Source organism: Lissotriton vulgaris, chromosome 9 (assembly GCF_964263255.1).
Source record: "Lissotriton vulgaris chromosome 9, aLisVul1.2, whole genome shotgun sequence".
NCBI classification, from domain to species: domain Eukaryota; kingdom Metazoa; phylum Chordata; class Amphibia; order Caudata; family Salamandridae; genus Lissotriton; species Lissotriton vulgaris.
This window is the reverse complement of record NC_141697.1, coordinates 356,441,141-356,468,876: the sequence shown is the minus strand read 5'-3', so window position 1 is coordinate 356,468,876 and position 27,736 is coordinate 356,441,141. Positions and strand designations below refer to the sequence as shown.

General features: G+C 42.4%; 1 protein-coding gene across 1 annotated transcript in view; it reads left to right on the top strand.

Annotated features, from left to right (window-relative positions):
* LOC147690125 (alpha-1-antitrypsin-like) overlaps positions 1-27,736 on the top strand; it is a 95,575-nt gene that overhangs the window by 15,950 nt on the left and 51,889 nt on the right. Inside the window, exon 2 of the mRNA XM_086937726.1 lies at positions 25,761-26,480. Coding sequence (XP_086793852.1) covers positions 25,778-26,480 — 703 coding nt within the window. The 5' untranslated portion in view covers positions 25,761-25,777. The remainder of the gene's footprint in view (positions 1-25,760; positions 26,481-27,736) is intronic.

Sequence of the window (27,736 nt, the reverse complement as noted above, 5' to 3'; positions counted from 1 at the left end):
TTAAATTGACATTGTTTTTAATAGACAGTATATGGATTTATCCAGATATTGACAACAGCTTTGTTATTCTCGCTGCCTATTTTACATTCTTTGCACAAATATACACAGTATTTGTCTGTTTATGTTTTTCTTACCTGAATGTGTTTGATTTTGCCAACGGATTTATCCGGTTATCATGTAATCAACATGTGTATATACACACCCTTAAGATATGCAGACTAACACTTATTTAGTGATCTGTTAGGGGGATTTATCCCAACACTGATAAACTCTTAATTTTTAACATTGGTTAAACTATTGAGTGCGCGATTTATGGCAATAATGAAATTTCGTAGTATTTTGACTATGTTTATTGCACCATGCACTTTACTCCATTCTGGTTGGTTACCGTTATTTCAGCACTAGCACTTTAAATTCTGCCTTTCGACTGCATAGCACCATGTGATCAAGGCCTGTGAGAGGCCGAAACGTTATGCTGCCGTTTGTTGCCAAATAAAAATATCAACTCACGGAATACCTGGTCCTGCTGTTTTTCTTCAAGGTAGCGTGGCTGAACGTTGCTGTGAGTGCCTTGATGAGGACCCGTTTGGATATATATATATATATATATATATATATATATATATATGTTTTTTGCACAGCGTGCCGGTAATCCTGGGCTCAAACTGCACAGCGGTCCCTCCCTCAAAACCGGCGTTTTTGAAGAAATGAATCCAAGATTCCTGTCCACCCTCCAGGGTACAGAAAAAAGGTCGGGACGCTCCGAGATGTTCAAAAGTGTTTATTTACCAACAAAGGTTAACAAAGCCGACGCGTTTCGCCGTTAGGCTTGCTCACGGTAATGTTAGCACATTTTCCACCCGTATACATACACCCTGTGATAGTAATAGACATAGGACTAAGCCCATTTCATAACATCATTTTGTCCGCCATCTTGTAGTGGTTATGTGGTTAAGACTCTCGCCCGAGTGGGCTAACCAAAAAGTGTACACGTATTATCTATACATAATATAACGACAAAGTCCCTGTATATAAAGGGACTTTGTCGTTATATTATGTATAGATAATACGTGGCAGATTCAAGCCACGTCTTGATGCTTTTTGCCTGATTGTAGAGAGCCTCCTGTGCGGTAGGGGCTGTGGCAGTTAATAATGAACTAAATTTGCCAATGTTTGCACAATTCCAGTTTCTAGCCATATGATTTCCTGTCTGTGGGAAATTTGTTTGGGAGGACACTGGAGATAATAAATGTAATAAAATGATGATCTGACCATGTCCATGTGGAGATCATTAATTTACGGATTTCCAAGTCTAAGATGAGATGTGCCCCTTTATATGGGTAGCTGCATTCACATGCTGGTTACAATTCTTCATTGTTTTCTTCATCATTTTTTACTGTCCCTAACATGTGCAATGTGTACTTTTAACGTTTTGCATCTTTTATGAATAAACGTGTTATGTGTCATAATTTTTCAAATCGTGCTGTATTAGGCTCCCATCTGGTGGAGAATCACACCATCACCTTATCTACCACATCAGATCTTGTCACAGATTATGGCTGTACTGTCTTTAACCTCTTTCCTCTACTCTCTTCTAAAGCTTTTATCTCATCATAAAATTTGCATTCGCATCCTCCATTTAAAGATCGGCTCTTGACCTTTTCACTCCCAATATTTACTCTTTCCATAGCTGCAAAATTTGATAGATATTATCAGCAGCACTATGAACAAAGAAGTCACCACTACAGGTGTCAAGATGGAAACCACTAAGCCATTTCCTAAGTTTCCCAACCAGTTGGTAGCACTCGATAATCACATACCAATGGTTTCATAAGCACCATCTTCTTTTAAGTCTTTCAAGTCCCTATTTAAATCAGTAATGTTTGTAATGTAATCCTGTAAGTCTTTTTTCCTGTCTGATATAAGCACAACAATATTGACCCTTCAATAATCGTCAGACACCAATTTCCATTGCGAGAAGGATATCAGGGGTGTGGTAAATAAAATTACCGGGACTATTTTTCTATACATTGAATGACAATAAGGGTAGCTCAATAAAATGAGAGGCAGAGTCCGTGATATCTGAGTCATACGGGCTTTAATTAAGTGGCTCGAGACACTGGACATCGAGTTCCATCACCACTAAGGTTCAGGAAGGGATATTCAACATTTTATTACCATCACACATTATATATAGTAAAACTGTATAATTGAAATGAATACAGTAGGTGTAACAAGTGAAAAAGAGAGTGACAAGAACACATGGGATAATCGGGGTAATCTGACTGAGCATACTGGTACATTTGCTGTGTAACATGTTGCGTGGCAGCGATGGGTTGGGGTTGGGGTACAGCTACTGTCTGTTGTGTGTTCTGAGGAGGTTGCGTGTTCTGCGGAATACTTTGTGGAACATGTTCTTGTCTAGGTGGACGCGGTCTTTCTTTCGTCTTGCCGCTAGCGATATTGTGTCTTAGAACGGCACATTCGTTTATATAGTGACCTGGCTGTTTACAATAATTGCAATTCCCTTTAACAGGAGCTGCAGGATGACTGGTCGGTGTCGTACCCCTCTTTTGACCATCAGCTGGGACAGACTGGGCAACTAGTACTTTCATTTTCGTATCTTTCATACGTCTCTGTTCGTGTTCGTGTTCTTCTCTAATTCGGTTTTGATGGTACTGTAACATTTGTAACATTTGGGAAGGGGTATTAGCTTGCCATGTACTCTCAACTTTCAGTACTCTATTTTTAACCTGTGGTAAGGAATTCTCTACTAATTTGGTCACAAAAAGATGTGGATACGATTCACTACTTGTTTTCAGGCCGCTATTAATAATGAAACATTTCTCGAATCTGGAATAAAAATCACTAGTGTCTTCGTCTTGTTTCTGTTTGCAGGCTGAGATAGCATCCCAGTCTTCCTTTTTAGTTGTCAATAACCTTGGCAAGACCTGTACTAATAATTCTGGTAATGCTTTAGCTTTTTCTCCAAGACCAGTACCAGGGATTCGCGTATTCTCTTCGTTTTCTAATTCTGCCCAATCAATCTTTTTCTCTCCCACTTCCCATTCTTTTTCTTTAAGTTTTTCGTAAATGCCGGCTGGCAACAGTACCTTTAACACTTTAATGATATCGGGATACGTATACTCCCCCATGCGGAGCGTGTCTTTTAGTTTACGGTGAAACCCTGCTGGGTCTTTATCATGACACGGCACTAATGTTTTCATTTCCAATAATTCCATTTTGGTCAAGGGTGTGTATACAAATACTCGTCTTAGCTCACCCCGTCTGTCCGGACGGGATGAACTTCTAGTAAAGGATTCTGTATGTCTATGTAAAATGTTTTTCTTACTGGGGGTGGAACAGGAACGAAATGTGGAGTCAGGAAAGTCCTGTATTTGTGTCGCTGTTCTAGAATGACATTAATTAAATCGGTACCTAGGCCTCTCCATCTACCTAGCAGTAACTCTTCCAATATATTATATAAGGGTCCTGGATCAGAATGTTGACTTTCATACAATGTAATGAGATGTTGAATCATGTAGATACCAGCTAGTCGCTGTTCGTCTGGGGAAAGATTCAAAAATTTTAGCGCTACTATATCATCTTTATATACGCTAGTATTGCCAGCCCATTGGACTGCTGACCGGGCTAGTTCCTGTTCATGCATGGTACTAAGTTCACTGTAACCTATTCGTTGTTTCAGTACTTTATCAGTGGCTTGGAATAGATGTTCAAGAGAACATTGTTCTGGTACGGGAGAAAGAAAACGTTTCTTGTTTTCTAGGCGTATGGGTTTGTCAAAAGGTCTCGCCCTACCTACGTACGCTATTCTACCTGCACCCGCAGTTTCTATATCATCGTCTTCTGAGACTTCATCATCCACTTTCTCGGCTTCTCTCGCTGCTTTTTCCCTTTCGTGTATGTCTAGAATTTCTTTACGAATCTTTCTATACATGGATTCTATACAACCTTGTTTACTATGTTTTCCATCAGCTATGTTGTCACTCCATTTTATCAGGACTTTCATCTCTTCTTTGTCTTTACCTGGCTGGTCTTGTTCCCTTATCAAACAATTTATCAAAAACTGTAAGATCATATTTTGAGTCTCCACCTTCCTGTGTGCCATGGCCTCGTGAATACTTTCTGGTCTCTCCCCCGTTCTAATAAAATGATATATGTTGTCTAAATGTTCCCTCATGTCTGGTAAAATAGTCAAATAATTTGTAACACGTCGTATACGTATTGAATATAATATCATCTGGTCTTCGCCTGGTACTGGATCACATCTGCAATCAGTAAGGTACTGTTTAAGGGCTGCGTATGTAGTTACTTTTGGTGTACGTTGTAATGCTGCTTCTCTTAATGTTGTTCGTTTTACTTGAGGCGGGGTGACAGGGAGACCTCCTACTGCTCCTCCTGAGGTGGGATCGTCAACTATTAGTGGCTGTGCTGTCGCTGGTGGTAATGTAGCTGGTAAAGTAGGTGTAGGTAATGTAGGTTGGCCCTGGGTTACAGGTGGATTAAAAGGATTGCCAGGACCAGTGGCAGGAGAGACAGTGGGGGGAATCGTGTCTTGAACAGGGTTGTGGGGATGAATAATTGGAGGAGGATTAGTATTTGCATATTCTGGGACAGTGTCATCTAAGTAAGAAGAAAGGAAAATATCCGCTGCGGTCTGTTTATGACGGAGTTTAGTTGGAACCAGTGGTGGCGGTAAATTACTAGGTACTTCCAGGGTGGCCTTAGGTAGGCCCTCGGCGAGAAGGGGGTACATGCCTTTCATAAGGGCATTTCTTTGTCGGTCTGACTGTTCTGCTCTAACTCGTTCACCTTCTTCTAGTAGTTCTTTTTCTTGGGCTTTTTCTGATGATTCCCTACTTTTCTCTGCTTTCCAAATTTCTTTCTCTGTTCTTCTATGCGCTTCTTTACGCCACAATTCTATGGCATCTTTCTGGGATTGTCTGGCTTTATTTTTCCACAATGCTTCTTCTACTCTCATGATGCAATCAGCATCCCATGTCCCTGAGACAGGCCATCTATATTTCTCTTCCAGATCATTGGTATAGTCAACCCATAAGTCTAAGTACAGTATGGCATCTAAGCCATGTTTATGGTACATAAAATGTCCGGGAGTGTCCCTAGGCGGGACGGGAACTGCTTCTTCGAGTATCCCTTTCCTGGTTCCTATCTGACGTAATTTCGAAAACAGCGGCATATTTGAACTTACTTGAGCGTGAACACAATAAACACAGTAATGAATAGCAAACAATCATTCATACCACGACATTAAACACGTTAAAACATTTCAGAATTATACTACCTGGTACATAGAAAAACATAAATTCTGGAAATCTCGAAAAACAATACTAGAATACTGGATCACTGGATGCACTGCTAAAACAGTACAGACATACCGGTCCCATAAAGAGACACGTCATACCGTATCCACCTAAGTGAACACGTCTGGACCGGGTCTGTGTACCCAGACCCGTCTTGACCGGGCACAAATTAATGAACCCGTCTAGATGCGTTCCCAACAACGGTACTCACCGGGAAGAAAAACTGAAGGCCTCGGAAACTCGACACTGGACTGGACTGGACTGCTACGGCGTCTGGCTGTTACTACGCATGCGCTTCGGAACAGGTGGGCCTCCAGATACCTCGGACTTTGCTCTCTCGGCTTGGGCTCTGGTCGGGACTCTCCGCATTCCTCACCGCCTTGTCTGGATGCCAGACCGCAGTCTCCGTCTCCTCCGTGGGCCTGAGGGAGATAGCAGGAAAACCCGCAGGTGTGCACAGGAGTCCGTCACGGCTGTAGAAGGGGTCAGGGGCCTGCGTTACATCGCCGGCGCGTGGGGAAGGGGAGGGGTCCCTATTCGGGCGCCAGATTATGTGGTAAATAAAATTACTGGGACTATTTTTCTATACATTGAATGACAATAAGGGTAGCTCAATAAAATGAGAGGCAGAGTCCGTGACATCTGAGTCATACAGGCTTTAATTAAGTGGCTCGAGACACTGGACATCGAGTTCCATCACCACTAAGGTTCAGGAAGGGATGTTCAACATTTTATTACCATCACACATTATATATAGTAAAATGGTATAATTGAAATGAATACAGTAGGCGTAACAAGTGAAAAAGAGAGTGATAAGAACACATGGGCGTAAAAGAGGGCGTGTACAGGGGCGTACACGGAGGTGTGTGCCGGAAACGTCAGAGAAGTGTCATAGGTGGGTGGATGCATAGAGGGATTCTGCAGGGACAGCAGAAACCTTTAACATGAGTGCGTTATGTTATGTTATGTTATGTTATGTTATGTTATGTTATGTTATGTTATGTTATGTTATGTTATACTGGATTTTATATAGCGTACGGCTACTCAAAAGAGTGTCCCGACGCTTTGAATTGCACACCAATCTCATAACATAACAAGAAAAAACGAATAAAGGACAGAGACAGCGCCAAGATGCTCCCTCCGGAGCGAACGTCGCGCTCTACAAATACCCCCACAAATACAAAATACACAGAGAGAAAGAAACCAGAAAAGCCCAGGGAAAAACTAAGAAGTAAAAAGCCAGGTTTTGAGCCCCTTCCTAAAAGCCAACAAGTTTGGTGTGCTACGCAGGGCCACTGGCAGCTTATTCCACAACTGGGGCGCCAATAATCTGAAAGAGCGGCCTCCAATGCGTGCCCTCTTAACACGAGGCACTGCAGCAAGAAACAAGGATTCTGACCTCAGCGACCTGGCTGGATGGTAGAAGGTCAGCCTTTTTTGGAGGTATTTCGCTCCGGAGGCGTGCAAAGCTTTATGTGCCAGATTCAGGGTCTTAAAAATTATCCGCTTCTGGACAGGAAGCCAGTGCAGTGCCTCCAGGAGGCCCGAGGCTCTGGCGCGGCGAGATAGTCCAAAGATGGCCCGTGCTGCCGAATTCTGGACCACCTGTAACCGTTGAAGCAGATATTCTGGCAGGCCGAGATAAAGAATGTTAGAGTAGTCAATTCTCGAGCCAATGATCGCCTGCACTGTGATCTTCCTGTGTTCCTCCGATAACAGAGGGAGAAACTTACGCAGGATCCGGAGCAGGCCAAAGCAGGTGCCAGTGAGACCAATTATCTGTGAGCGCAGTGTGAGGCCGTTGTCAATCTTAATCCCAAGGTTTTTTGCCACCTGGGACGAACTTGCTGGTGGGAACATGTTCTCTGGCCACCACACTTTCCAGTCTGGATCCGAACTGCACCCAAAGAAGAGGACCCCGGATTTATCCGAGTTGCACTTGAGGCTGTTCTGTTGGAACCACTGAAATACAGCCTCAAGGCAACCCTGGATCCTACCTCCATCGAAATCCGCACCCCTCTCACAGGTGAAGAGGAGCTGGGTGTCATCGGCATAGGAAACGATCTGAGCCCCGAAAGACTCCGCCAGAGCCGCCAGAGGGGTCATGAAGATGTTAAATAGAGTTGGGCTCAATACTGAGCCCTGAGGAACTCCGACACCCAATGGCGACATCTCGGCGGAGCAAGCAGAGGCCCAGACCGTTTGTCGACGACCTGCCAGGAACGAACGAAACCACTGGAGCACCGTCCCCCGGAGACCAATCTCTGCGAGTCTTGCGAGAAGACCCTCATGGGGGACGGTGTCGAAGGCTGCCGACAGATCTAACATCAGAGCATGACGTGGTATTGACGTGTAACTGAGGAGAGCTGGGGGCTTGACTTTTAGCACTAGTAGAGGAGTCTTGGTGTCTGGGATGTCAGAACGACCTGCACCTATAGCATATCTGGTATCTTATGTTTGGAGGATGTGTTGTCTGAAGTAAAAGGTCTCTCGGGCAGAGGCCGTTCAATACTGAATGCTAGTGCGTGCATACGTGTCTTGGTGCAATGCGCGGGGGCCATGGGCCTACCATGGTAACGGGTTCGGTAAATCACTTGCATGGAGACAGGAAGACCGGGCCCTTTGCTCTGCAGGCTGGAATATGTTTACCTATTTCACTAGACTGGAATGTGTTTTTGCGGAGGCTGAGCAGATAACTGTAGGCAAAATACTGTCTTGGCAGGCAGGCCAGGCCGAGCCGGGCACCGCTCGCTGGGCAGGAAGTAAGGTAGAGGTCAGGGATGCATACCTAAACTACAGCTTTCAGAGACAGAAGAGGCTCGGAGCCTCAATTAAGGACCTGGCTCGACTGAGCCAGAAAAACGTGGAAAACGTGTGCTTCGCGTTATTTAATAGTGCACCATGTAAATGCATTGGAAACGTGGGCCCTAATGCGGAATTGGTACTTTATACATGAAGGGCTCACTAACTGACATACTAACAGTAGACGGAAATACATTTGCATTATCATGGCGGACACGGGAAGGAAATTACATGACATTTATGGGACACGGGAGCATGGATAGGGTGCGAGTGGGGATCACACTGACTACCTAAAAATTTCTATTACCTCAGGGGGCAAGTCAATTTTGAATCACCATCGATCTTATCGATATCATTTCTTCAGAAAAACCTCCAGTTGGCAAGTTTGTCAACAATAGTAGACAGCTGCAGTTTAGTGCTACTCCTACTGAAGGTATCAGTATTACAAATGTGTCTCCCACTATTTAACTTGCATTTGCACTTCTCTCATTTGAATCCATTGATTCTTCTTTGATGCGTTTGACTTGATAAATTTTGGGAAAAACAATTCCCATATTGCACTTTCCATAGCATCTTTTCGGTAACTTGTAATATGAACTCTATCCACAAATATAGTACACTCCAGGAAACATGGGATCTACACCTTCTAAATGTCTTCCCCAATTTTCATATAATTCAAATGTATGCTCACATTCAGTGTTAATTTTTAATTTGTTTCTATATAACCTTAATTAAACTTTCATATGCCTATCTAGAGCTTATAAAACTTTTCCCTTTATGATTTTGTTTGCTTCCTGCAGTAAGCTTCAAATAGTTTATTTAGGTAGTACACTAATGATGTTTATTTCATGGTTTCATCTACTCTCTACTAAATCTATAAAAAACTTTTCAGTCCTCACTAATTTACATGTTAGGTTATTTCAAAGTGCATAAGCCATGTCAAAAGTTTGTCTAAATAAGTAACCCATTGCCTCAATTGTTTAAACCTCAGAATGCGGATTTACATGTCTAAGCATAGTAATTTCAGAAAAGGTTAGATCTTGATTTGAGTAATAATATTGCAATTGATCAGTATCATAAAATACCTACCTTGTACACTGCATGAAATTCCATATGTTAGTAGTAAGCTATGGTAGGTCATACCTTCAGCAACGGACGAAGGTATTTGCATACAAATGTCGCAATCAACAACATCCATAATATTGACATTCTCTTTAACCAAAATAGTGTAGACATTTGAGCTGAAATCTATTTTCAAAGTTTTATTGTGTAAAGAGTTTCATTTATGTCAATGGAATAAGAAACTTTCTTTAAGTAGCTCCAGAAGAAATAGTAAGTTTAGATTTTTTTTACAGAAACATAATGTGGCAGATTTTAGAAAATAAGCATTGCAATTAATATCAAAACAGTAATAGAAAGAATTACAGTATAAACACATTTGCATTTTAAAAGATTCCACAGTCAGACTGCATGGCTGCTCAATATTTAGACCATTTGACTAAAGAGAAATCAAAAATAGCAGCAGTAGGTTGAGCAATTCTACAAAGTCTTGGCACAGAAAATATTTTGGTAAAGGTAGAAATCGTCTCATATAAGGAGATACTCTTATCAAAACAGTAATATAAAGAATTACAGAATATACACATTTGCACTTTAAAAGATTCCACAGTTAGACTGCATGGCTGCTCAATATTTAGACCATTTGACTAAAAAGAAATCAAAAATAGCAGCAGTAGTTTGAGCAATTCTACAAAGTCTTGGCACAGAAAATATTTTGGTAAAGGTAGAAATCGTCTCATATAAGGAGATACTCTTATATCAGTTTTGTTGATGAGTACATTCAGGAAAAACGGTGTCGGTCTATTAGTTGGTACATTCAGATACAAATGCAAATCCAAGGCACAGGTGGGCATGTATTGCTGTTCTCATGTATTTGCAGCCAACAAAGTCAATTCAGGAGATGTATACCTTTGCCTGGTACCCTTGCTCTTTTTGATCTCCTCAAAGCTGTTCACTTATTCTCTGTGTCACTTTAACCTGATGTCTCAGAGCTTTCAGGAATACTTGGTGGTACTAGTCCTGCAGGGATAGCGATTCTCAGGATATCACCTCTTTTAGGGCTATAGTCTCTGGGTACAACTTGTTTTCTTACTGCACTATGCCCTTCATTGGGGACAGTATCACTCCTAGTCAACTCTCTTGATTGCGACCCTTTGGTACCTACAATTGACTTTGCCAACCCCCCCTCAGGCCACATGAGTGCTGTCCCATTTGCTTGCTGGTCCAAAACAGCTTGGCTAACCTGATCCCTTTGTCTTGCTGTTACTGCTGGCACATCAGGAATAGGCATAGTTGTACCATTTAGGGGGCCTGGAACTCTGTGAGTATGAGCTGCATGCAACCCAGTTCATGGGACCCGCACACTTGACAATGGTATTGGAAACTAGGACCACCTGGGAAGGCCCCTTCCACTGAGATTGCAGGCATATATTCTTCATATTCTTCTTCACCATTAACCTGTCTCCCGCACTGAGGTCATGCACTGCTCCTGTTGGACTGCGAGGTCAGCTTCTCCAACCTGGTGAGAGAATGTATCATATCAGCGAAGCCCTTGCAGTAGTTCAAAATAAGGTCATCTGTAATTCTGACTAATGCATTAGCAAGAACAGCTGGCAGCTTCATCACAGATCCCATGATAATTTTGTGAGGCGACAATCCTGCCCTCCTATCTGGAGTACTTCTCAAACTCAATAACATGAGAGGCAATGCACAATCGTAAGACAACCTAGGTTTCAATGTGCCATTCATTTGTTCTACCAACCTGCTTCTTCAATCAACCCTGAAGCCTCTGCTTGGTAACTGAAATGAAGCTTCTCATCAACCTGTAGTGCCGCACATAACATTTTTAGGACCTCAGTGCTACAAAGGGTTCTGTGGTCTGACTCTAGAGAAGCTGGAAATCTGAATCATGGAATCAACTCCTGTAACAGCAACTTGGCCACAGTCAGACTATCATTTCTAAATATAGGATAAGCTTCAACCTATTTTGAGAAAATGCACACAAAGACCAAAGCCTATCTTAAAGCATTGCAAAGAGAAATACATGAAGTCCATTTGCATCCAGCAAAAAAGACCTGCAGGTTTACCAATATGACTCATAACAACCTGTGTTTTTCTTCCTGGATTTTGCTGGCGACATATTACACAGTGATGACATGGTGTCTCTGCAGTTGATCTAAATTTGGGATTAGCGCATCAAGTATGGGCCGGTGAACTCCCCTTGCAGAGTTTGCGGCTATTTCCGCACTCCACATTATGTTATGTACGTTATGTGGAGCTCGCGGAGTTTTTTTCCCTCACTTGCGTTCGTCAACGTCAAGTTGGCGAGCGCAAGCAAGGAAATTCCAACTCCCGATGACATTTTTCCTCATTAGCAATCATCAACATCAAGTTGGCGAACGCAAGAGTGGAAAATCAACTTACCGACGAGATTTCTCAACGCAGCCGGTCAGATTTCTCATTGCTAGTGGTTGCGTATGCTCACGACCGCTCACGTTGAGAAACTGTCCGCTCGCGCTTAGAAAGCTGCTTCTTGAGTTAAAATCTACTCAAGCGGCAGACAGTCAGCTGCACCTGCTTGCGCAGTGCATTGTGCCGTTTGCGATTATTGCACAGTGCAAAGAAGCACCTGGCACTGAAAATCACAGTGAATTGCATTTATCCAATGCACTCCTCCGCTTGCGGAGCTCTGTGTATCGCGACTCAGTTTTCTTGCACTTCCTGGAGTTCGTGTAGCAGAACTCAGCAAACTCTTCCCAGGCTTAATCATTGCATCTCTCCCAAAATGTGCAGAACCATAGTATTGCCTTGCAATTGGTGACAATAAGCTGTTAGGCAACACCGATCAACATTCAATGTAAATCCACACATCATTTTGGTACAGCCAGTTCACACCCAAAGTCTGTCGTTCTACTTCTGTCACCTCATACTGTAGCTATCTAACCTCCTGCCATGTGTCTAAAGCTGACAACATTGAGGTTCAATCTGTGACATTGGATGTGTTTTTCAAGCTCCCTTCTTTTAAAGTGTACTCATTCAAAATACAATAGCTTGCCATTCCATCTGGATACTGATTCCCAACTGTAACTTAGTTGGTACCTTGTCTGTGAGCAACACACTTCACAGCCGCAATTTGAGTGGACAATTGTAGGGACTGCAAAAGGTTCCTCAAACACTTCGTATGTCTAACGGGTGAACCAGAGGGTGTCATGAACCCACATGTGACCACAATTGGCTGGAGTCATGTACGACTCTAAAGCCATACTGACTATCAGTGAAAATTGTAAGTTGGAGCTGTTCTGAAATAGTGCATGCTCGTGTCAGGCTGATAAGCTCTGCAACATGCGTGGAAATCACTCCTTACAACCATGAATCTTACACAACACCTCCTATTGTACATACAGCAGACACAGCTTTCAGATTTCCTTCATTGTCTCTCAAACAGCAACCATCAACAAACAATACAAGATCAGATTCAGGCAGTGGCTCCTCAGAAATAGCAGGATGCAGTTTTATCCACAACTCAGTCACGTCCAAGTAATCATGCTCAGCTTTATCCACCATGGTCTCATTTCTAGGCAACAACATCAAAGCTTCTAGATTCAACACTGTACATCTCTTCAAAGTCACTTACTCTGCACCCAACTAGACATGCTCATACTTTGTTAATGGTTATTGTCAGATACTAAGTTTGCGTATGAATCAACAGTATCTCCACTAGATGGGGCACAAATACTGTCAGTGGCTGACACATGGCAATACTTGCACACTGCTCAAGACCCACACACTTAGAAGCCACCACTTTCAGACATCCAGGAAAAGCAGCTGCAACAGGATCAATTGTCACTGGCAATAGGCCTTAGGTTGCTTCCGTGCATTTTTGCCAACACTGAAAGAGTGCAACCTTCTCTCTCACTACAGAATAACACAAAGCTTGGTTAGAATTAGGCATTCCCAAAGCTGGTGCTCTCCAAAGGCATTCTTGCAGATTCTTGCAGATCTCTGAAGGCAGTCATGCAACTCTCATCACATGGTACACAATCTAAATTTCTATGTTTGTCAACCTCTGAAGAGGTTTTGCTGTCAACGAAAAACTTGGAATCCACTGTCTGCAAATGCCCACCATTCCTAAGAACATGCAGACTTCCTTTTAGGTAGTTGGAAGATTCATGGTAAAAATTGCTGAGATTCTTTCCCACAACACTTTCCTTGCTCCTATCTCATTGTGATGTTCTAAGTACAGGACTTCAGTTTTGCAAAACTGTAACTTGGTCGGTGATACATGATGTCCTTTTTCTACGAGATGATTCAACAAGGCAATTGTGTTAGTTTTACAAGCTTCTCTTGTAGTTGATGCCGCCAATAGGTTGTCAATATACTGCACTAATACTGAGTGATTCAGCAATTTGAGAGATTCCAGATTCTTTTTGAGTATCTGATTAAAGATTGAGGAGCTTTCCATATATCCCTGTGGCACTCAGCACCATCCCAAAACACTACCGCCGAAACGGAAAGATAATATAAATTGTATCCTTATGCAATGGAATCAAAAAGAAGGCCTGGCACAAGTCAATGTCTGAAAACCGTTCGCCCTCACATGAATCTGAAATGAAATCACTGCAGGGTTGGGTACCTCAGGACAACCTGTAACAACAATGGCATTCCCCTTGCAAACATCCTGCTCAATGCAATACTTGCCATTTGGCTTCTGCAAGCCCAAAATGGCACTGAAGACACCACTGTAGGCTAACCCAGCAACACATCACACTGGCAGGGGGGCAGCCCAACTCCTACAGCTTCCTTGGTTCTTCTCCTTCGCAGATGTTTGTCTTGTTGTTTCAGAAGTGATCTCAAGTCTCGGGTTCTGGGTCCCCATATTTATACTACAAAATTCTTTGTCCTCTTAAGGCAGAGGGTCCTGTACCTAGTCCAAAACAGTTCTGTGCAGGCCTGGAGCACTTTGTTTACAGGCCTCCTTCTTCCCTTTCATTGTGTGGGCCAGGGATATCATACGCACCACAGGAGGTGGAGCCAGCATTGTAGAAGGCAGGCACAGCCCTATTCAGGTCCCAGGTGCAACTCCTCCCACCCATCTACATGCAGATAGCTCTATTCAGCCTTGTGCTGACTCACCCTGTGTCCTGGGATTCCCCAACCCCTCTCACTCAAACTCCAGACAAGAAATACACAACATAGCAGAGGCAGGTTTGGATAGTTAGGCAAGAAAATACCTACTTTCTAAAAGTGGTATTTTCAAACACAGAATGTTAAAACCAACTTGACTAAAAGATTTATTTTATCATTCTAAGTTTAGGCATACTAAATTCGAATTTCTACCATGTTCCCTCAGTCAGTTAGGATTATAAGCAGTTATAATCAAACTGCCCATTCTAGCCTATGGGGAACAGAAAGCCTTGCAATAGTGAAAAAACGAAAATGGCCGAAATTCTCTATTAGGACATGCCACCCACACCAGGGCATGTCCTACCTTATACTTACAATGCACCCTGCCCTTGGGCCTACCTTAGGGGTGTCCGATATGAAGAAAAAGGAAGGTGAAGGAACTGGCAAGTGGGTGCACTTACCAAGTCGATATGGCAGTACTAGACTGCACACAGGCTTTGCTGTGGCAGGCCAGAGACACACTTTACAAGCTGCTGTTGTGGGTGGCACAACTAGTGCTGCAAGTCCACCAGCAAAATTTGATTTACAAGTCCTGGTCCCACATGGTGCACCATACTAGGGTCTGACAAATAAAACAACTGACCCATTCATGGAGTCACCAATCAATACACCAATTTACACCGGAGAGCATATGCACTTTGGCACTTATCAGCAGTACCCAGAGTCATAAAACAGCCAAAACAGGTCAGAAAAAATACAGGAGGAATGCAAAAAGTTCTAGGGATAACCCTGAAAAAAGGGCCAAGTCCAACAGTAAGTTTGGAAACTCTGCTGTTCTTACAACAGAGTAGATAGCACCGGTGTTGACAAGGAATGAGGCAGGATTCCCATCCACTTCTCCATCCATATAAGGACCACTCTGATCTACCGCTAGTGCTGCGTCAACAACACAGTCCTCCTCCGACCTCATGCACCGCCATGCCAACAGGTCCTGATACTTTTATCTAATTCAATCAAATATTGCTGTGCTACATTCTAATGTTGGTAAGAATTATGATTTGCATTGTACCTTTGTATCTGAACATTCTGCTGTGGCATAGAACATTGGGGCATTTGAATTTGTTGTGATGCTTTGGAATTTTGCATTCTCTGTCCTTGCATTTGCTGAGTCAGTCCCTTGTTATTCCCTTGAGACTGTGTGTGATCCACATTCTACAGATGAATCCCTATAGTATTAAAAAATGACTTTTACTCACTTTTCGAATGTCCACGCTTGACATGGATTTGTCTTTTTCCAAAGCGAAACCTCAACACATGTTCTAGGATCCAAGGGAATACCACAACCTCTACCTTGCGACTGGAAATTCTGCTTTAGAAAACTATTCACACCATGCATCATCGGCACCTGGTTATTGTCTCTCTGTGTTCTCAAAACCCATCTTATTCTGTACTTTTTGCATCGTCTTTATATGTGCAATTATTCATTTCTCTTTGAGTTTCTTGTGTCTCAAGTCAATATAATCTGAAAACATTTTGCAAAGTGAAAAAATAAAGATAATAAAAAAGAAATTTCTGGTCTCAAACCATTAACACATTTTTAAACAAATTGTCCCACATCTCTCTCAGCAGTAGAGTTTGAGCCACTATACTGATTGAAAATATGTACCAACCTTTCACAACATGTATTGACTGATTCTTTCAGCTTTTGGGATGTCCCGTCAATCTACAACTAATCAATTTCTTTCAGGGAATTTTTGTCTTCAGGTGGGTTATCACCTGTTGGTATTTTCTTATTACTTCTGGAGACAGTGCAACACCTGTTGTAGAATTTCTTTCTGGTTCTCCCTCTGTCCAATTCACAGTGATCTTACATTTGGCCAACAAATCTGCTGGAACCACAATTTCAAATAAAGTACTTAGACCAATCCATAAAACCTTTGTCATTTTCAAAAATCGCCCGACTTGCAATTACTATTCAACTGACTTTTTTCACAATTTAGGGAAATTGTTTGTAAATGGCAAAATATCTTGTATAGTCCATGGTGCATGGACTTAACCTCCTCCAGGCACTTCTCTCATAGGGAGCAATTGTACATCCCATAATCTACCACCAGAAAGATCATGTGGTGACTGCACTCTCACTCACTTTGGTACCTTTTTTTTCGACCATCTGCCTTCCCAGTTTTCTCTGACTTCTCATCTCCTGCTTAATGCCATCAGCTTTTTATCTATAATTTATTTCCTGGTGCTCTAATATTTTCAATTTCTTAATCAGAAAAGTCCATCCTGTAAGTTTTCTGTAAAATCTTTGAATCTCTAATATCTATACCATATTTCTGTGCCAATTCAGCAATCTCTCGTAAGTCACATTTGCTCATCATGAGACAGTTTTACAGAGGAAGAATAGTTCATTGTCTAATCTTGATGGACTTAGCATTCCCTGAGCCATCTCTTCTAATTCCACTTTTAATACGATCACACCCATGGGTAGTGTAATTGTCTGTATTGAAATTTAAGCTAAACTTGGACCTGAAACCAAATCTGAACACTGGACTGGACTAGAAATTAAAGGTTTAGATGGAACAGTATTTACCTGTGAACCCAAAACTGAAACTGGAACCAATGCTGGATTTATATTATTAGTGGTACTGAATCCTTTAAGCCATTCATCAAGTTCTTAGGGATTAAGCACTGATTGCTCTCCTGTACTATTTAAAGGTAGACTTCCATCTGTAAAATTTGTACTCGTACTAGATTTTACATTTAGTATTGAGTTATCTGGAACTGAAAAATCCATTGACACAGGCATATCAGAAGCGCACATATTCACACAAGTAAGTCCACTTGGAACTATTCTTCCTGCATATGGATGCCCCACTCTCCAATTCGGTCCATAGCTTGTTAGCTGATCTTGAAGCATTCCAATTAATCCAACTGGTACAACTACCGACTCACACAGGCGGACACTTGCTAGATCCCTTCCTGACGAATATCTCCACCAATATTTCAGTGCTCCAACCTAGGCCTATGGCCTGGACCGATCACCATTTGATCGAAACTCATATTACCACTTTTATTCCTCCCCCTAGAAACAACACTCCTGATATTCTCAAACGTCCCTGGAGAAACTTGAATTTAGAGCACTTTCACCATCTTCTGATGAAGCACCATCCTCAACCTCCTATTGAAGTTTCCCTTGGCTATGATAGCTTCTGTGAGTGGTTAAATCACTCACTAGATATTCTTATACCGGCCAGGTGGAGTAGGACTAGATCAAGTCCCTCTAGCCCTTGGTACGACAAATCCCTAAAGACGCTTAAATCTTCCTGTAAAAAAGCTGAACGTGCATGGCGCAAAACTTAGGACGCTGACCTCAAGTCGGCCTATAGGGCCTGCACCAGAGTGTACCATCAGGCCATATGCACAGCCAGGGCCGCCTTCTATTCTCAGGAGATAAAGAACAGTACGAATCCTACTAAGGTTATCTTTAGGGTATGCAAGAACCTCACAAGTAAAAAGACTGCCACTACTACTCTTGAAGCTTCCTTGGCACATTGTGAGGATTTGGCCTCGTTCTTTGTTGAAAAGGTGGAGGCCATTTACAGGTCATTCTTTCAGTCTCCCATCAGTGAGAATATTACCGCAAAATGGTCCCTAAACCACTGTTAATCATTCCCAGTCCCACTCTAGAGGAGTTCAAAGCCTTGACGATAAAAGTCAAATCCGGTTCACCGGATGACCCTATGAGACCCACTCAATTTCGGGAACTCACCGAGTGTTGCTACCCGGCCATGCATAGTCTTATCGATCTCTCCTTTAACACCGGCAGTGTTCCCACTGCATGGAAGCAGGCTACTATCATCCCTATTCTTAAAAAGCCCTCCCTTGACCCTACAAAATCAGAACACTATCGGCCTATCTCCCTTCTCCCTTGGCTAGCCAAATTAGCAGAAGCGCATGCTAATCACACTCTGTCATCTCACCAGCAGGAAGCTAACATACTGGACAACTCCCAGAATGGGTTCCGAGCAGGCCACAGTACCGAGACCGCTCTCTTGGCTGTGGTGAAGCACATCAGGAAGATGCTGGACCAGGGTCAGACGGCGGCACTGATCCTATTGGATCTCAGTGCCGCCTTCGACACGGTTTCCCATCAGATCCTTATGCATCGTCTTGTGGAGGCAGGAGTTGGAGAGGTAGCACTTGAGTGGTTCCGATCCTTTCTCACGGATCGAACCTTCAAAGTATCTACACCACCCTATGTCTCTGCTCCTCGCCCCATTCTTCAGGGTGTCCCGCAGGGTTCGGCCCTCAGCCCTACCCTATTTAATTTGTATGTTCAGCCGCTGGCGGAGGTAGCCCACAGTTATGGTCTCACCATGGTGTCATACGCCGATGACACACAGCTGGCGGTGGCACTTAATGGTGATTCCAACATGGATGCCCCTACCTTTCAGTCAGCTCTTGAAGCTGTGGCAGGCTGGATGGCGAATAATCGACTCCAACTCAATGCCTCTAAGACCGACGTCATCATTTTTGGTAGGGAAAGTGGGCTATGGGGAGACCAATGGTGGCCATCCGAGTTGGGCCCTGTTCCCACTCCTGTAGCTGAAGTTAGAAATCTCGGGGTGTGGCTCGACGACAAACTTTCTTTCACTCCCCACACTAAACGTGTAGCTGGTACATGTTTTGGTGCCCTGCAGTGCCTCCGATCTATCTTCAAATTATTTGATGCGGACACCAGACAGATCATAGTCCAAGCTTTGGTTCTCACCAGATTGGACTATGCCAGCTCTCTGTTTTTGGGCGTGAATCAGGCAGAACTAGCTCGCCTTCAGCGGGTTCAAAATGCGGCGGCCAGGATGCTGGTCGGCCTTCCGAAGTTCGTCTCTGCTCGTCGAACCATTCAAGATCTTCACTGGTTACCTGTAGGTCAAAGAATTAAGTTTAAAGCTCTCTGCTTAACTTTTAAAATTCTTAAGTTAGCGTCCCCTCCTATCCTCTCGCAGACAATCCTTCACTATGCCCCTTCCAGAGCCCTTCGATCCTCAGGGTTAAATCTAGCCATCGTTCCACGTTTTAAAAAAGCTAGAATGGGTGGACGTTCTTTTTCAGTGTTGGCGGCAGCTCTCTGGAACTCTTTGCCTGCCCAACTCCGTTCCATCCCTGACCTGCTCCTTTTTAGGAAGGCATTAAAAACCTTCCTATTTTCCACAGTTTAGTCCCATTCCTATCTGGTTACCTCTGCTGTGTTGTGTTCCACCATCTCCTAAAGCGCCGGGACGCCTCTTGGCTGCGGCATCTGCGCGCTATATAAAATAAAATAACATAACATAACATAACGTATAAGACAAGAAAAAGAGATGGAAACCTCTGCACCATCCCTTGCGTTAGATCAGCTTGTGTCTGATTCGGGACAAAATTAGTTGCAGCAGCATTGTTAGTTGGAATAGGAATCATGGTTGTGTGATTCAGTGATTTTACTGCCAAATCTGAAGAATTTCCATGTACCATATCAAATTGAGTAGGTACAGTCAAATTGTGAATTGCATTTACCTGCACCCAGACTCATAATGGAGTACAGCAGATCCAATAGTAAAAATAAAAGTCAAGGCATCAGGAGTATTTGAATCTGCCTGATTTATAGGAGCTAACATTCCACTCAAATGAGAAATAGGCATCGGTTGCTTTTGTACTTCAGGCATCAAGAGAGCATTTGGTCCCTCAGGTGTATTCATTTGTGTCAGGTCCTTATTCTGCAACTCTTTATGAGGTGGTGGGCGATTTAGTAAGGTTTGTTATCTATGTGACTCTCTGCTCCCTCTTTATCAGAATTGTCTGCCTCTAAATGCTTTTTTTCCTTCCTTCTCTTGCCCCTACGTCTCCCACAGCTCCAACACCAGATACAATTGTGTTCCATATATTATGTCTGCTCTCCACATTTTTTGTTGTGCATCCACTTAGCTTCTGCATAATGATCCATTGTAATCCTATACCTTCCTTTGCATTGCTCTATATCTTTCTATTGAGCAATGTGCTCCCAGTTATTTAACACCTCAATAACAGTTGGTGTAACAAGGCTCTTTCATTTTGTATATTCTTTTCCTTAAATGTTCTAAAATCCTCAAAATAAATGTCCCATAATGAGGGAACTGTAATTCTTCATTTGTCTCAGTTGGTGTATGCAAAACGTTGAGCCACAGACATGAATATGATCCTGTGTTCGTCATGACACTGTTTCCTGGCGTACCCTCAGATGGTACCTTTACCTTTGTTTCGGCAAATGCAGTCTTATCCTTTTTTACAAATTTTTGTAATGACTTAAAAAATTTCATTTTTATAACAAAATGTTTTCACAAATGATTTCTGTAAATCCACAAAGTATTATTCTCCCATAAATCTCCTGTTTGGCAAACTCAACCAATGACAGTGCAACTCTTATGGTGCAGTCAACCAATCCCAGGACGACTTGTGAACTGACCGATCATAGTATGACACACTGACGTCAAGCTCACTCTCGCAGCAGCTCACCCTCTTTCACAATTTCTTCTGAACATTTTTCTCCAAGCCAAAAATATGGCAATATAATTCAAGCAACAGAAAAACTGTCTGCACCACTAAAGAATATCCGTACTCACAAGGTAACTAAACTTTCTATATTCTTTTGCAGCATTGAGACCTCGACCAGTAGGATTTCACCCTTAATTGGTATAGTCAGTTCCTGTGCACCTGAGATCAACCTTGCCAATTGCCACTAACACTAACCCAGGGCAGAACTGGCATAGTGCCACTACGTGGAGTTCCGCGGAGTTGGGAAAAACTCAGTGGAACTCCACTCTGCTCTCCGCCTACACCCCCCCTAATACAAAATATTTTTTTTAAAATTAAAAAAGAAAAAAACACACTTACCTCTACTGTGGTGTCTCTGGGCTGTCCCCCTCCTCCTTCCCACCTCTCTCTGGCAATCCCCTACGTTGGACAGACATATTGCGATAACTGCGCTGTACTGTGTGACTTTTTCATAAATAGACCCCTAAGAATACAAACTCTAATGCTTGCAGGTACACTGTTAAGAAATATAGATTGTTGGATAAAAGGTCAGGGTCCACATTGAACCTTGCTATGCCACTGGATTTGAGCTAGCCTGGCTGATGAGGGTTGATACCCTGAAAGCAGTCCTAGGATGTTTGTCATCTGGTCCAGGGAGAACCTAGCCTGGCAGTTCAGGCTAGACTGTTCCCATGGGGAGCAGGGTCAAGACTAATTTGCAAATGGCTTGATCCAAACTGGGGTGGCATGGCGAGCAAAACAATGATTGATTTAACACAGATTTGTGACTGGGGTGAATCTTTCTGCGCTGCTCCATCTTGAACCTTACAAAGCTCAAAATCAGATGCAGAAGTGCTTCTGCCTCATATTATTCACAGATGTGTGAGACCTGTCACCTGAGAGAGTTTTTAGTTTTGTGGGTTCCTCTATTCAGTGTTAGCACCTCAAAAGTAAAGGAGGGAACCGTTAAGTGGAAAGGTAGCAATGGTTTTAGGTGCATTTGGATTTTACAAGTGGGTGTGGCAGAGGTTAGGTAAGGATTAGCTGATCCAAAATTGGAAGCAGCTGTTGTAGAATTTGCGGGACATCTAGGGAGAACCAGTTTCTCTTGTTCTGAAGTGTGAACTCAGTGCACATTTTGTACTTGATAGAGAACTTAAGGAGATATAGGACCCGAATTACAAAGGTAAAGTGAGACGAGAGTCTAACTTTACGACTTTCAGTATTCACAGAGTGCCCTTTGTGAATACCGAAAGTCATAAAGTTTAACTTTGGTATGCACAAAGGGTATTTTCTGAGTAGAAGATGTCCTTTGTTAATACCAAAAGTCTTAAAGTTGGACTTTTGTCTCAGTTTACCTTTATGAATAGGGCCCAATGTGTGTATATATCATAAAAGTGACCATGAGTGTTTGCCTCTTGTGTGGAATGTGTTCATGAACTATGGGTAACTGGATAAAATGTTTGAGTTCGGTATTTGTGGCATTCTGTCACACATGGCAACATAATCGGTGCTTTTCAATGAGTTTAGCTTCTCATTCAAGAATCGGAGTATAGTTTTTGCCATTTTCAAATAATTTGACGTTTTGGTGTTTTTGAATGTTATAATAATTTTAGGTAATCATATTAAGAAAGAATATACTTTTAAATTCACAAGCAGTGCAATAAGCAGCCAAATAATTAGATTTCTACTTGTCACGGTGAGCAGTAAATCTTTTTACTGTGTGGGTATGAGCACAGAAAACCTCCACAATTAGTGGAGTGAGGGAAATTGATTGAACGATTGAGGAAATATTTCCTCTGTAAATTAACCAATCAATCAATCAATCAACAGGATTTGTATAGTGCGCTTATTCACCCGTGAGGGTATCAAGGTGCTGGTCTCACTATGAAATTGGGCTTAAGTGAACCGCCAGGTCTTGAGTTCCTTTCTGAATTCTAAGAGGGAAGACAAAGTTTGAAGGTGTGGGGAAGGTCATTCCAGGAGTTAGTAGCAAGGTAGAAGAAGGAATGTACTTCACTGTCGCTTTGGTGGATGCTGGGGATGTGAGAGAGGGAGGCAGGGTGCAGGCATTTGGATGGTTGGTGGAATTTCAGGCAGTGGTCGATGTATTATGGTCCTTGGTCATGGAGGGCTTCATAGGGGTGTGTGAGCATCTTGAACTGGCATATTTTCTGGATAGGAAGCCAGTAGAGCTTTCTGAGGAGGGGGGTGATGTGGGCCCATTTGGGGGGTCAAGGATGAGTCTAGTGGCTGAGTTCTATATTGTCAGGAGTCTCCTCAGGCGTTGGGAAGTGATTCATGCATAGAGTGCATTGCCATAGTCTAGCCAAGTGGCCTCTAGGGCTTGACTGAAAGGAGCCATCTGAATACCTTACAGAGCATGAGGAGAGTATGCAAGCAAGCAGAGGAGACTGCGTTGATCCGGCATTTCATAGTGAGTCTGCTGTCCAGGATGATGCCAAGGCTGAGGGTGGGGTCAGTCATTGTGGGTCCAAGTTCGAGGAGCCACTAGGAGTCATTCCACAGGGATGGGTTGCTCCCAAAAATCTGCACCTCACTCTAATCTGTGTTCAGTTTTAAGCAATTGGTCTTCATCCAGTCTGTGATGTTCCTCATGCAGTTTTTGTAGTTGGCCCTAGTGGTGGGGGGTCTTCTGAAAGTGAGAGGATGAGCTGGGTGTAGTCTGCGTAGGGTATGATTTTGGCCTAAAAAGGAATTAATCATCAATTGCACAATTGTGAATAATTGTGCATGCAGAAAGTATTGCGGATGAATGCAAGCACGGATTTCAAGGATTTTCAAAGAGCTCCTTTGGAACTGTCAACCCTTTAAAGGAGTCTTCTTAGAAACCTTTGTAAATTCCTAAACTTCAGAAACTAGCACCCAGACTCAGTAATAAGCATGTGCATACATATTTGTCAATAGCAATAGCCCACTGGTTCAAGCAAACATTTTTGTAGGCAAAATCAGGACCCATAACAGGATATCAGGTCAACAGTCATCAAAAGACTGGCGCTGGTCCACTAAAAGTACATTATTTGCATCTCTGCTTCTTTTCCCTTTCATGAATGTGCACTTCGTAGGTTGGCTGTACAGCTGAGATAGCAAGATTCTCAATTATACAATGTATGACAGGTACAGAATATTTACTAATGTGATGTTTTTGCAAAGCACTGCTAACCACTCATCAGAGGTCTCAGAGCACTTCGGTTTTAGGGACATATAATGAAATGCAGATTTATAAAAGTGCATTGTGGAAGCCAGTGATGATCGATACAGTTATGTGTGTAGGGATGAGACATAGCAGGGTGCCTGCCACAATACAATTCCACAAAGATGACAAAGCCTTAAAAAATGGAGTCATTTAGACCTCTTTAGAGAATCCACCAGGTCAAACCAAGTGGCAGAGACCCATCCATCCTATTTAGAGATCTCTGCCTGCCTAGTGGGCATCTATCTGGTACGAGGGGGGCTACTGCGGTGGTAGATCCCCTCACCTCAATGTAGGTTGAAGAGCAAAAGCCATAATTGTAGGACCGATTCACAAAGCAGTAGTTTGCTTTCTCAAAACAAATGCCCCAAAGCGCAGAGAGCACTTGAGGCCCACTCTGCATTTTCTATGTTTGTGTCTGCCATGAAATGCAAACCAACATATGCAAGTAAAATCAGTGATAGAAACTCCACCGTAAAAAAGGCAGGTCAACCATCCTTGTGACTTAGCAGACCTTTGTCAGATGGCCCACCAAGTCAGATGCTTACACTGAAGCAGCTAACAGAGCATTCACTGATATGAGCACTGTGCTTCCCCTGACTCTAAAATGGTAATAAGACTCTGATTTTGGCATTCTTATCTCCAGCAATGCTCCCACTCTGTCAATCTCTAACTGAGGGCCAAAGTCCTGAACACCAACGGAGAAGATGGATTTTTTTCTTAGGTGTCTAACTAGTCAGGGCCATGAACAAAGAACCGTGGCGGTATCACTGGGAGAAGGTTGGCTACCCGAACTGTTAGGGAGTTTTTAAAACCTTTCTGAACTTGACAAATACCCCCTCAAGTCATGAGTATAGTGACAGACAATTCTCCAGTTAGGAGGCAAGACATGAAGAGTTCAACCAGAAAGTCCCTTGTTTCTAGTAGATTGGTTAATTGAAGATATCTTAGACTGACCTGAGGATGTGGTCCTTACAAGTAAAGAAATAAAAATGTAGTGCCATACTTAGGGGATCGATTATGGCATACCTTGTAAACTTAGCAGAGAGTTTGGAAGGTCTCTCTATATTTCACAGGGGCCAGACTTTGTTTAAGTGAGAAATAATTGTTTTTCACAGAAATCTAAAAAAAATGGCTATTTATATGGTGCACCACTGATACAGAAGAAATATTGCATTACTGCCGCTCTGCATGTAGATGAGCATTAATGTTGCCTTGGGTAGCCTATAGAAAAAAATACATCAATTCATGCAATATAAGTGCATATAATGCCTACGGAACAAAGGAATTGAAATCAGCTGAAAAGATGCTAGGAACTTACATGAGTTACTACAGTAATAAGTTTCCTATTTTTAAATATCGAAATAGAAATATCCAGTCGATCATTCTTGCCTACAAGGAAAATTACAACAGGGCTTGTCCAAACATTTCCCTCCTAGAAATATGTATGGTACTTAAACTGTTCTGAATCCCTAGATACACCACCAGCCCTACAAAGCAAAAACAAACAAGTACGCTAGTATCAACTAAAAATAATTCATATTGAAATATTTTCGGGAAACAGAAAAAACATATTTACAAATATAAAACCAAATTTTAAATACATTGAATTGAAAAATGGTTTGCATGTGTGCATATTTAACACAGATGATGCCTTTTACATCTTCCAGGCTGTGTTCAAAGCAACATGAGACCAGCGTTCTACATATGTTTGCTGATCGCCGTCCTAGGTGGTGTGGTCAACTGCGATCATCACAAGGATCATGAACAGAAAGACCATAGCACTGTTCACCAGGAGCAACAGCAGCACCATCATGATGGACACCATGCCGAACACCACTCAGGCGAGCATGATGACCATCAAACAAAGGAACGCATGGCCTGCCACAAAATTACCGACGTCAATGCTGAGTTTGCCTTTAAGTTCTTTAAGCACATGATCTCCAAGGAAGAGTGCAAAAATATTTTCTTTTCTCCGGTAAGTATCTCCACTGCCTTTGCCTTGCTCTCTCTAGGTGCCAAGGAGGACACTCTTCACCAGATCATTGATAACCTGGGATTTAACCGCTCTGAAATTACAGAAGAAGATCTACATGGGGCTTTCAAACATCTCATCCACACCTTAAACGACCCAAAGAGTGACCTGCAACTGAGCACCGGTAATGCTCTCTTCATAGAGGAGAATATGAAAATATTGGCAAAGTTTCTGGAGGATGCCAAACTTTATTATGACTCAGAAGCCTTCTCCAGCAATTTCATGAATAGCGATGATGCCAAAAAGCAGATCAATGGTTACGTTGAGAAACAAACTCATGGCCAAATTGTTGAGTTACTCCAGAGCATTGATCCATCAACATTAATGATTATAATTAATTATATTCATTTCAAAGGTAAGCTACATATCTGGATATTTTGATTATATTTGTATGCATGTCAGCATTCTCTGCATTTTATGTTTCTGTAAGTGCACGTGGTGTTTTATTTGTACCCGCTTGTCAATGTGCTGTTATATGCGTTTGTGGTTGGTTCAGTTTCACTCTGGGTGTTTTTTAATTTGCATATGCGTTTGATTATGGTTGAGTATGTTCTTGGACAGAAGTCCGCCTCTAGAGGTGTTTGCACGTGCTTCTCAATTAGATACATTTCCTGAACATGATATAAGATCATCTAGGTTTAGTGCATTGAACAAGCACTGTCTAATGAGCCTGCCTTTCACAGGGGGTAAATGAGGAATTTCTGACTGTCACCAAGACAGGCAGATGTTTCCTTTCTTCTAACAAAAGTTTGTCTCGCCTGGAATTTCCTTTTAGGGAGCAAACTGTCAGAGAAATGAGATCAGACGTCAACCCTTTCTGTATTTTATAGCCTGATGACAATTACGTAATAAACTTTGGCAGTTCTATTTTGAGTTGTTAAATTTTCTAGGTGTTTTGGGGTGTGAACGGCCAGATGGACTGGAGCCCCTCTATAATTATACCCCGTTCTTTAATTCAGAGGTCAAGGAAGAATCAATCCGAGATAACTGCCATTCTAAAAGACAAACAAACTCTATTGATAATTGAACAAAACCTATATAAATTAGCTATCGAAAGTCGAAAAAGGTGCACTATGCCTTCAGGGAAGCCAAGGAAAATTACGTGTCTACTGAATGCATAAGAGATGTCTAATAAGGTAACCCTCAGCGATAAATACACTAATACTTGGTCAACGAGATAAGCCTAATTCCTTGTAATTTAATGCTGGTTCTTAATTAGTATAAAAGGAAAAAGTACTCATTTTTTCACCTCAATTTTTTTTTAACTGTAGCTGGTCCAATGGGAATTCAAAATGTATGAACTGGGCTTGAAAAGAATGTTATTGAAGTGAATGCACAACACACTTACCTCTCGAACATGAATGGAACTTTTTACCCACATGCTCCATGTGGATCTCTGTTTGAATGTACGAACTCTCTGACCAACTTCTAGGATTTATATGTAAGATCTCCAGGTTTCACACACTGCACTGGCATAAAAACCAAACCATCTGAGGTGCTTTGTCAATTTTGGCAGCTAAGACCTGCTTGTTCCACAAGCATACACATAGATAAATACATCGGATACCTTGATCCACTGAGCTATTTTACAGACCGGTATCCTTGTGTAGC